The sequence below is a fragment of the Anas acuta genome, chromosome 3 (assembly GCF_963932015.1).
Source record: "Anas acuta chromosome 3, bAnaAcu1.1, whole genome shotgun sequence".
NCBI classification, from domain to species: Eukaryota; Metazoa; Chordata; class Aves; order Anseriformes; family Anatidae; genus Anas; species Anas acuta.
In genome coordinates this window covers 99,837,792-99,850,463 of record NC_088981.1, presented here as the reverse complement: position 1 = coordinate 99,850,463, position 12,672 = coordinate 99,837,792, and the positions used below count along the sequence as shown (strand labels likewise).

Sequence of the window (12,672 nt, the reverse complement as noted above, 5' to 3'; positions counted from 1 at the left end):
CTGATGGAGTTGGGGTTGTTTAGCCTAAAGAGAAGGCACTGGGCAGACCTTATAGCAGCATTCCAGTACCTAAGGGGGCCTGCAGGAAAGCTGGGGAGGGACTCTTTGTCAGGGAGTATAGGGACAGGATAAGAGGGCAATGGTTTTAAATTAGAAGGGGGTAGGTTTAGATTAGATATAAGGAAGAAATACATGATGGGGTGAGAAACCATAACAGGTTGCTCAGAGAAGCTGTGGATGCCCCATCCCTAGAAGTGCCAAGGCCAGGTTGGATTGGGCTTTGAGCAACCTGGTCTGGTAGGAGGTGTCCCTGCCTATGGCAGGCGGGTTGGAACTAGATGATCTTTAAGGTCCTTTCCAACCCAAACCATTCTATGATTTTACAATGAACAACTGTTTTGAACAAGCTGGATGCTGGTGAGTGAGGGAAAAAATCTCCCACATGCCCTTGAACATGTCTGCTTAATACATCTGTTCTGTGTCTTGTTGGGCAGAAGCACGAAAGCAAGAGAACTGTATTTGCACTGTTTTACTCATTTTAGTCTGAGCTGCTAAGCAGAGGAGAAGAGGATGCTGTATCCTAAAATGGAAGAGACTTAATTACTTCTATTAGTGAGTTCCTTCTCTGAATCAAGATGGAATCCAAAATGTCATAGTTGAACCAATGTTCTATTTAAGCACAGTGAAATGTATTTCCTGAACAGTAAGAAATAGCACTGCATAGAGAAGTTGTTACCTTGGCGCAGATTATCTTCATACTGTGCAGTCTATCCAGTGACTCCTGAGGATTACCTAGGTACTGAGGAAGTTCAGCATGTAAAATCCGCATGGAGAAAGGAACCATGGAACCTAGAATCATAATTAACTTCATTAAATGTGTTTGCTATAATGATGAGTGTGTACATCCCAAAGGTATTTCTCACTAGTATACATGACACAAAGACCATTTTACCTTCATATTCTTTTTGTCTCTTGATGAAAGATGAGAAAATAACAACCTTTTTCTTAGCTATAACATGCAATGTTATATGTTTTAAATATTATTTATGTATATATTTATATATTTATTTTACATGTGAAATGTTTTAAATATGTAAACATGTATGTAACCATAACCAAGAAGGCAAGAAAAAGGTGCAATCTAATTCAGATTTTCAAGAACAAGTTGTGCATGGAAGTAAAATGTTTATTAAAGATTTTTATAAACCAGTTAAATAAATCAGTTAAAATAAAGGATTAAAAAATGGGACTTTACTCAAGTTTCCACTACCAAATTGCCCCTAACATTAATACTTATCCATATAATCAGTGCAGAAGAACAAATATGGAATTGTAGGTCTTAAAAGCATTATTGCTAAAAAAAGTTATAAGACCAGGGCATGCATAAGTGCTTATGTGTAAGTTTTTTTCAAATAAACAAAGGCTGATATGAAGGACTCCTATAATAAAGGAAGAATAAGAACAGAAAATCAGAATGAGTCAAAGGAAATAATGAATAAAAACAGTATAATGAAGAACATAAAATAATAATAATATTGTAATATATTAAATCTAAAAATATATTAAGTCCCCTGTGAAATTAAGACATTTTATAAAATAGTTTCTTTTTTTTCTATTAATTTCCATAGTTCTGTGTAAAGATCTGAATATGTTAGGATGAAAATAACTTCAGAGTTATAACTCTAAAGACAACACTTAGTCTGAGTTCTATTCCATTAATGTTCTCTCTTCTACCAAGAGTTACCAACTGACTATACTGCGAGACTGACTCTTCATAAAGATGGTGTATTTTATGGTTTGTTGAAAACATCTAATAGGAAAAGAATTTTAAATAATATCCGGGAAAATAAAAGAAATGTTTTCATTTTAATATTAGTTTACTTTTATCTTGATTATCTTATTTCCCAAAGACCTAATCTTGGAAGTTTATGAGCATTATGGCTTACTTCAAGGAGAGTTTCAGGAACTTCAGGGAATCCTAGTTCATGTAGTATCTTGCTTTCCAGCTAACTGCATATCCTTTATATAGACAATAATATTGAACATGATCATAAACTGTTACTAATAAAAAAGCAAAACAAAACAGAAGCAAGTATAACGGGGAAACAAGCCTCGCAAAATACTGTGCTACAATTCTAATATTTTAATATAATACATTTGCTTACTTCAGGCATATTCCAATGGGATTTCCTTCTCAACTTGCCTCTTGCCTCATCTTTTCTCACAAATAGGACTCAGGAGCTTTTTATGAAGATTTTTGCACCTGTTCTTAACAGGCTTATATGTCAAAGAGGTAAATGCTATGTACAATGAGTCACTGCCTCTAGACATTTTTTGAAAGGTTGACAAAATTTTCATCACAGACCTCATTCACTAATTATGACCTTCAGAGTAAGCCAATTACATCTACATAAATTCTCTTTTGCCAAAGCTAACTATTCCCAGTGGCTTCTGTGCCTACTGCATTCCCTTAAGGAAGTACACACAAGTTTCATGCATCATCATATGTGGAATAGATATTAAGAAAACAAAACTGCATTTGAATTTCTTTTTAGTGAAATTTAAAAGGTTATTGAGCAAGTAACAAAAGATGTCAAATATTTAATGTATCTATCTTGTCTAGTACCTAGCATGACACAAGCAAAGATACAAAGTTGGCAGGGGTGAAAAACAAAGGAAAGTATTGCAAAATTAAGAGCAAATTCTGAGCAAGAGCACCATGGACAAATTACTTTGCAGACAGGTGCTTTGATATTCACGAACTTGCGCTGCAAATCTATGGAAGCAAACTTAACCTTAGGCTGGTTACGTTCTCTGCCACACCTCTGGTTGACTGGAGTTCTAATTCTGCCATCAAAAAATAATAATCCTGCCAATCAGCTATGCCCCAAACCAGCTATTTTGTTAGTGTTCTTCTGTAATACTGCTAACACATAAACCATGCACCTACTGATGTACTTAACAGGATTTCCAATATAAAAGGTTAAAACAAAATGTTTCGTTCAAGCAGTAAAGCTTTGGAAAACTTGACATATAAAAGGGAAAGAATCTAAAGTTTTACATTTTTGGTTAAGGAATGACTGTGTCTAGCACTCTCAACTCTGAACAAGGTTGTATCATTCCATTCTCTTGTTAAATGTGGCAAAAGGTAAACTCAATAAACACACACAGAGAAAATCTTAATTGGTAACAGAACAGCTCAACACACAGATAGATGTATATTTAATTTAGTGCAGATGAAATGTCTCACATCTATTTTTAGAGAAAATTATATATTTTTTTTCAAAGTACTTTTTGGGATTGTGGATTTTGGTAAGTATTGATTTTATATATTGCTGGATGAAGCCATGCAATTATGATTGATGCAAAGGGAAAGAATTGCTCATTACCAAACCATATAATCCAAATTGTTGTCAGAGGATGTGAGAATAATAAATGGAACCTCCAGGTCAACTTAGGCTTGACAAGAATCTACTTTATTCCCTATTACAATTAAGACCTCAGTTGTGATAAGCAGTCAGAACTATATCACCTCCAAATGTACTTTATTAATGTGTTATTTCTTAACCACCTCCTATTTCCTTCAGAGAATGTGACTAAAAAGCATAGCAGTGCAATCCTTACTAAGTATGTCAGGAGTAATGACAGGTCTCACCAAAAAAAATCAGAAAGAAGCACAGTGTAAAGGGCAGTCAGTGTAATGACTTTTCAAACTAGAATTTATATTACTATTTCATGTGGGAGGATTTAAAGCTCTAGCATCCATTTCTTCTCTCTGAAACTCATAACTTAACTAGTATCCTGCAAGTAATTTTACTGTGAGTATCCACCAAATTTGACCAGTGAACTTCTGTTGCTTAATGCCTGAATAAACAGGTTGCTGAAATTATATTTAAGATCTCAGAAACCCTGTTTCTGCCCTCTTCCCCAGTTTCCTTACAATACTTCCAAATAGTGGAATATTTTTGGAAGAAGGCATAAAACTGTATAGGTGTTCTCACAAAAGTGTGGTAATGGGGCAAAAAGAAAAAATGAGAAAAGACACTACCTTCTACCACTGGTAAGGCTGTCTTACCACTCCATGTAAACAGTATTTTGTAATTTCAAATGAAATCACTCATAAAAAACCTGCAGCATTTTTCCAAGCCACTTATCCACACATACTCCTTAAATACTTATTCTATTTATAAAAAAGAAACTCTGAGATCTTTGGGTAAGTAAACTTCCTCTGATGTGTTCCCATCTGCAAGTAGTTTAGTTAGATGATATGAGGTATGGATTATACATCTGGTTCAGTTCCTTCATTAATAAAGTGAATTTCTGGTTAAAGAGAATTATCATAAATCTACTAGATTTTGTAAAGCTTTCAACAAGTGGTACTTCTATAAAGCATCAATACGGTCTACACATACTTCTTGGATAAAAGCTATACAGCGTTAATATAAAATGCATGTGAAGATATCTGTTCATCAAAATAATTCTGTTACTCCTAGTTAACAGTTGTGTAAAAAACAAATAAATCTAAAAAGTGTATTAATGTATTCCATTACTGTATTGTCTGTATCTATTGCTGCACTCTCTTGCTGCTTTGAGAGAAGCAACAGCAAGGTACCAAAAGCCTTTTCAGAAGATGATGATTATGAACCTTTGCTATCAAAAGGCGATAAGGTGACCTGTGTGCGTACCATGGTGGAAGAGAAAATCGAGAGCAGAACAGGTTTAGAAAAAAACTTAGTAGAGTTTCACAGGGTGAACAAGAAATGAAAAAAGTGAAGGTAAATCATAATACGACTCTTGTGAATCTTCACCAGTGCTTCTGCCGTTCACTGACAAAATGTAAAAAGCAATCAAATAAAGAGAATCACAGAAAGTGCTGCCTGTAATACTTTCATGAGCTAACACAGCTCATTAAGAATTTTGGTCGAAACAATAAACTTCTATTTGTTTTTTCATGATGTTATCATATTGAGTGGTACCAAAAGCACATCTTCCAGACTTTTTTTGCACACAAATCCACAAAAACACAGCTTCTACTCTTGTCTTGCAAGGCACAGAAATCGATCCTTATGATTAAAAAAAAAAAAAAAAAAGTATTTCCTCCCTTTTTTTAAACTAGGAATGTGACAAAGGAAACAGGTGAAACTTAAAAAGTTAACTGTCAAAAATTCTGCTTAAAAAAGCACAATTACAGATATTATAAAGACAGAATGTAAGAAGCTGAATTATAATAGAAAAATAAAGATAATTTAAGTGAAACACACGTATAATGTTTTTAAAGGTGATCAATAACAATTCTATGCTTAGTTAACTGTATTGTCTTTACATAAATCAAACATGTCAGGAAACTGAATACAACATGAAAAATAACCACTGTATGTAAATATATTTTAAGACAAGATTAAACAGAAAATAATTAAATTTAGTAATCATAATAAGAACAGGTACTACTTAGTTTCCTAACAGATTATTCTTCCTGCATCCTTTTCACATAACACTTATGAAAATTTAAGTATTACACAGAGACACAAGAAATAAATATGTATGCATCCAATACACAAAACACAAGATAAGAATGAATAAGCAGTATATTGCTAAGGACATTCTTAAGGTTCATTTTTCTCTGTAGGTCTCCTTTCTTTAGCCAAACTCAAACAGAAAAAGGAGGTCTACAGGGAGTGGGAGTAAGAACAGATAGCCAGGGAGGAGTACAGAGACACTGTCTGAACAGCCATGGGCCAAGTTAGGAAAGCTAAGGCCCTTTTAGAATTAAATTTAGTCAGGGACATCAAGGGCAACAATAAAGGCTTCTATAGGTCCATTGGTGATAAAAGGAAGACTATGGAAATCGTGGGCCCTCTCTGGAAGGAAACAGGAGACCTATGGAGAGGGCTGAGGTTCTCAATAAATTTTTTGCCTCAGTCTTCATTGACAACAGCTCCAGACACAAGCCCCAGAAGGCAAAGGCAGGGAATGGAATAATGATGAACTACCCAGTGTAGGTGAAGTTCAGGTTTGAGACCATCTAAGGAACCTAAAGGTGCAAAAGTCCATGTGATCTGATGAGATACATCCATGGGTCCTGAGGGACCTGGTGGATGTAATTGCTAAGCCACTATCCATCATATTTGAGAAGTTGTGGCAGTCTGGTGAAGTTCCCACTGACTGGAATAGGGGAAACACAACCCCCCTTTTTTAAGAAGGGAAAAAACGAAGACCTGGAGAGCTACAAGCCAGTTAGTGCCTGACAAGATCACAGAGCTGATCCTCCTGGAAACTATGCTAAGGCACGTGAAAAACAAGGAGGGGATTAGTGACAGCCAACATGGCTTCTCTAAGGGCAGATCATGCCTGACAAATCTGGTGGCCTTCTACAATGGGGCTACAACTTTGATGGATAGGGGAAGAGCAACTGACATCATCTACCTGGACTTGTGCAAAGCATTTGATGCTGTCCCCCAAGATATCCTTGTCTCTAAATTGGAGAGACATGGATTTGATGGATGGACCACCTAATGGGAAAGAAATTGGTTGGATGGTCACACTCAAGGAGTTGTGGTCAATGACTCAATGTCCAAGTGGAGATCAGTAATGAGTAGTGTTCTCACGGGTCAGTATTGGGAGCAGCGTTGTTGGTGATATCTTTGTTGGTGACATGGACAGGGGGATTGAGTGCCCCCTCAACAAATCTGCAATGACACTAAGCTGTGTGGTGTGGTTGACACACTGGAGGGAAGGGATGGCATCCAGAGGGATGTGGACTGGCTTGAGAGGTGGGCCTGTGCAAACCTCATGAGGTTCAACAAGGCCAACTGCAAGGTTCTGCATCTGGGCCAGGGCAAACCCAAATATAGGATGGGCAGGGAATAGATTGAGAGCAGCCCTGAGGAGAGGGAGTGTTGGTTGATGAGAAGCTTGACACGATCCAGCTATGTCTGCTTGCAGCCCAGAAAGTCAACCACATTTTATAAAATATAAAAAGCCTTTAAAATCTGTGGAATTGTACAAGAGATGCAACTCATTCATTAAATAACAATTAATATTCTAGAGCTCTACCCTACGTAGACTTCTGAGGAGGATTACTGGTTATCTCTGTTGGCTCCTAGTGATTAATGCTTCTGATATGAAAAGGAAAGGTTTCCCTGAAGTTCATGGAAATAAAGGTAAGAATGAGAGATTCTGGTTTTCCACTATTACTGCACTATTTCCTTAAGTCTAGTCTTTCTTGATCATCTCTAAGGAGTAAATAAACACCCAGGCCTGATGTCAGAACATGACAGCATATAAAAGACGCCCAATCCTCTATGCAGCAGATCTTACAAAGCTGTAGTGCATGCTGCAGTCTACTTCTAAGCATGCTCTTTCAGCTCAAAACACGTTTTGAAGAAATTTGCCGTGGTACTTGTACTCTGCAGAAAAAGGGAAACTTTGTCACCAATAAAGTGGAAGGGAACGCTGTACATTAAAGAAAACAAAATTGGGCACAAGAAAAGAACAAAAGAAAAAACAAGCTAAAGAAAAGGAAACTCTGGCTAGTATACAATGACAAACAAAAAGCTATCCCTGTAACATGCTTTTTTTTTTTTTTTAAAAAATAACATTTACTTTGGAAATCAATTCAGTAGTCTATAATTACAAAACCAATCCACAGAACAACTTAGTTTAGGAGAGACCCCAAACTTCCATGTGGTATACGAAAGGCTCCCCATCTTGCGTTTCAGATCTGCTAATTACAGTAAAATAAGAAATACCCTGCATTATCAACAACGGTAGCTAAATTACAGGAAAAAAGCTTTTCTCATGAACAACAGGAAGGCATGGGAATGCTACCAGTTCAGACAGTAAACTGCCCTAAATAGTGTGATTTAATTGGAACTTTGGCAAAAATCCCAAACTGGGGGAAACTTACAGCTGGTATTAGTCCAGAAGCAGACACAGACATTTAATGGGGTGCCACCTTGCTGAAGTGGTTTGTGATGCCTGAACCAACCCTAACCCTCAGGCTCATTTTCCTCATAGAAAAGGAACTCACCATCAGGCATGATCCTAGAAACTCTCCGAAGTGTGATCTAAATGAGATATCTATACAGAGAAAGGTCTCGTTTCCAACATGTATACTATTAAGTTGTTGGTAATTACAGAAAAGTTCACTTGTTTCTCACATTTACAATTTGCTCATGCACAACCCATAGGTCTGTCTTGTTCCTGACATGCACGAGAGCTCTGCACAGTGTTGTATGGCACTGTAGATCCATGCTCACTGAACAACTCAGGAACACAGTTCTTGCCAAGATGAGGGCTTTTAGCACACTGAAATTCAAGGGAACTTCACACAGACTGTACCAGTCTATGTTCTTTGCCAGTACCTATTCGACAAGGCCTTCTTTAAGGCTGGGAGACAATAACAGTGTTGACAAAAATTCTATCTAGCATTACTGGATTTTCTTTCAGTTAGCAATTGATACTGTTACACTGAAGTCACATATTGAACTAGAAAATTTGAATATTTAGGAAGTCCACAAAGCAATGGAGGAGCATGTGCGCATTTATGTGTAACACAATCCTCTTGAAGATCTAATCCAACAATTCTAGCACTTTAAGCGGGGGGCTTAATTTGATTTGAGCAAACACTAGATCACAGGTATTTCATTCTATCTAGTCTTTTTTCTACTATATTGCAAACTCTAAATATTTCACCTAGCTATACTGTTATGAGTCTAATAACTTATTTGCTTAAAGCCTAAATTCAGAAAAAAATAATTTGAAAGCATGAAGACACTTTTTCAAGAGTTTGCTCGAATCTGTGCCACCTTCATTGGGAAAGCAAACGTGTTTCATTGGAACTTCAGTATCAAGCTATCACATCCTGCTGAAGGTTTTTTCTTGTGCTTTGTCCTACATGTATTTATTCACTCTCATTTCAAAATCCCGTTTAGAGATACTTTTTTCCATGAAGAAATCCTGTGTTCTTCATAAAAGTGTGGTTGTTCTTTTAATAAAAGTGTCAAAGCACGCTGTTGAAATGGTGTAAATTAGTGAAGGGAAAAAACAGGAAAACTTTCAAAAAAAGATTGTAAGAGTGAGTAGTTGAAAAAGAAGGTTTAGAATAGAAAGTGTTTCTTGATCTTATTCATCACTATAATTGAAATCTCATTATAATTAATTGTCAAAGTATCATTGAAGCGAACTTCTGTTGATATTTGGCTAAAAAGAAAAAAAAAAAAAAAAAGAAAGGAATAAAGAAAGACATGCCATAGTTGTACATCTCCCTCAAGACTATTGCAAGATTGTGCCATGAACTTTAAAAACACATGCTACGAGACAAATAATGTCATTATTCTGTAGTGGCTTGTACAAAATAATGAAGGGCTAAAGACATCGTTTTAAACTGCCAATAAGATAGAAGTATTTTCTTTCTCTTCCATCTCCTTTTCTGATGAGAAGGAGAACTTGCTCACTTTACTTAGTGACAAGAAGAAATTCAAGGACAAGAATGTAAACTCCTTTCTACAATTCTAATTGTTCAAGCAGAACATAAATCTTTCCTGCAACCAAGCCAGAAAAAGAAGTAAATGTTAATAGGATGAAACAATACTATACATATCACAGAGAGTGTTTCTGATGGGAATGGATGCATTCCAGATGGAAGAAGTAGATCACAAACTGCGTCTGAGATTTTAGAAAACATTGTAATTTTCATTTTGTACCATCTAGTTAACGGGAGAACAATTGGGAAGAGGTAATGACATTTGTTGATGTTTCTAGTTGATCAATAACAATAGTGTTATGAAGGTCTAAAGGGCAGGTTGTAGAATTCAGTACAAAATTTAATTAAAAAGCAGATTAACAGTAGGGAAAAAACTATACTTGCTTCAATAAACACTGTTGCATTGGGGAAAAAACAAGAAAGACTGAGTACATTAACATTAAGCTGTAACAGAAATAACTATACTTACTAGATTAAGTACTTTGGGGGGAAAAAAGAATGACATTATATTGTTGTAAATTCTTCACCTACTTGGTTATTGTTAGGCCACATACTTAATGCACAGAGTGCCTTACTCTAACACAAATTTCTTTGCAAAAGGTTCCTATGTAAGTGGAAATATATTTCATGTGAGAGTCCTCTGGGGATAAAAGGATTTTAACTAAACACTGGATTTTGGCATAGGCTGACTTCTGCAGAGCTATTTTGAATCAAAACCATGCCCTCTATTCTATTTTACTCAGTACAAAATTAAACAAGGCAACATAGCTTATGTATACCACCACAGAAATATTTAAATCAAGCAGCGTAGCCTGCAATTAAAATATTTACTTGTGACCACTGGACAATGTCTTTTTTTTTTTTTCCACTCTTCCGCATGCTGCAGATCTCTGCAAGAAGTGATACAGCAAAATCGTGTCCACTAATCATAGATGATTTCAACAAAGGCAATACCCTACAATTACTGCCATGTCTTGAAATTTTATTTTTAAGTTTAATAAATCTTCTTCCAGCTTGATGTTCTACTTGTAACCTCTATTGACCATTTCATGGTAAGTTTATTCTTTGAAAATGAATAATGGAAAAATAGTATCATTTTAAGACAATTTGTTTTTTAGCTATCACTTCTAAAAACAGTGCATCTATTTTTTTCCTCAAAGAATATGATTTTTGATTGTCACTTTGGTATGAATTAGTCTCATTCATATATATGAGACTAATATGAGACATATATACACCAGCATACAAAAGGCAAAAATGAAAGTTAAAAAAGGTCTCTTAAAAACAAAATTCATACTCCAACAGCATGGGAACACAGATGGATTAGATACTAAGATCAGGTAGAATTTTCTAAGACCACAGATTTCAATTTTTTTATTTTTTTTTATGAACAGCTGCATGTTTTCCTATCATAACATAGACATGCCACCTCATGCCAAGCAAATTCAAACTAAAGCCCTCAACTGCAGCAGCCCTTTTAGAGCAATAAAACGAGGATCCCAATGGCTAGTATTTTTATCTTTTTTATCATTTTTATCAGAGGTTATTTCTCATCTGCCTTCTAAAGCTTATTCAACAGATTTTAAATGACAAAAATGCAGCAGTAGGGCAAATGACCATTTACTGGAAGTATAAAGCAGGATCTTAACATTAAAAAACAAAAATAAAAGGAAAACTGCAAATCCTTCCCTTCATTGGGTAAAAAAAGAAACACAGAAAATCTAAAGAGGTATTCTGCTTTATGCAGGCAGAGACTCACAGAGGTGTGTATGTGTGCATTTATACGCATACATTTACATATGTCTACAACAGCACAGTCATAAAATTTATCCTCATACATTTTTAAGAGTGATGATACAGTGACATTGAATGTAGGTTTCACTGGCCATCAAAGAAAACTAAGTAAAAAATCCAGATTCAACAGAATATTTAGTTCCCAAGCTTTTGTTTATTACTTTCATTCCAAAAAGACTGAAGAGATAGGAGCAAAAATGCTCATAACCACTGAAAGAAAACATTTTGAAAATTTTATCTGAAATTGCACGCTTCCATATGCTTCACAACTTAAGTGCACATGAGCTAAGAGTACAGAGATATTCCGAATTAAAATCTGGTTTTGAAAGCTTTCAAAAATATTTTTTTCAGTAATCTGGAGTTGTTATTTGCACTGAAGCAAGGAAAACTGAAGAGAAAGAATGCAAAAAAAAAAAAAAAAAAGAAAAAACAAAGCCACCAACTCCCACCCTCCCCAAACCAAACTACCCAACCAACCCCCAGAGAAACAACAACAAAAAATGAAGAGTTGCCATACCACAAAGTCACAAAGGGATCACCATAAATCTTACCTACTGATAACTGCAGTAAGGCAGAATTTTAAGGAATACTACATAAAGTTGCCAGTTTCTATAATGACTATGTAGCCTTGGGAAAGAAAGCACAATTAAATATTTTGGCAGTACTCCATGCTCTTAAAATTGTACATATATTTGTTAACTCAAGTATCTATATTATCTTAGAAAAATTTGTATTTGCAAGTCTGACTACTCTGAATACCCATCTGGAACCACAACACTTCTATTCAATCTGTATTAGATGATTTTATAGTTGGAAGGTAACTGTGGAACAACACAACAGACTGAATTTAAAGAGACCATAAAGGGATGTACATGGAAATATATATCACCATTATATACTGCAACCATTAAGTTGAAAAGAATATGACCTCATGCTTCAGTTCATATTTAAGTTGAACATACCAACTTGGATCATAAGTTGACCGTAAGGACAATGAGGCTGGATGGATCTAACCTGCTGGGTGTACATGTCTTGTGTGAATACAATGGGATTAAGGCGTGGGAACAGCTATCACACTTTCCTTATAGAGTTTTGATTGGGCAGGGGGAGAGACAGAGAGGCTGTTCCCAGGCATGTGCGAGAGAACAAGCAATTCTGTTCTGGCTAGCATTACATTATGCAGTCTTGGATTATTGATAAAGGCATTTATTATACATGCATTGTTAACAAGCTAATTTAAATAATAAAATAGATATAAAACATTCATATATTTTGGTTGAAATATAATAGTAGGAATCCACAATCCACTGCTGTCTGGTAATCCTACATATAATTTTGTGGTGTAACAAGCATAAAAGGAAGAGTTTTGTTTCAACATTATAATTTTGATTCAT

The 12,672-nt window shown here is 35.5% G+C and overlaps 1 protein-coding gene across 1 annotated transcript in view; it reads right to left on the bottom strand.

Annotated features, from left to right (window-relative positions):
• Positions 1–12,672, bottom strand: part of TRAPPC12 (trafficking protein particle complex subunit 12) — a 53,692-nt gene that overhangs the window by 23,398 nt on the left and 17,622 nt on the right. The window contains exon 6 of the mRNA XM_068678516.1: positions 737–849. Within this exon, the coding sequence (XP_068534617.1) occupies positions 737–849 (113 nt within the window). The remainder of the gene's footprint in view (positions 1–736; positions 850–12,672) is intronic.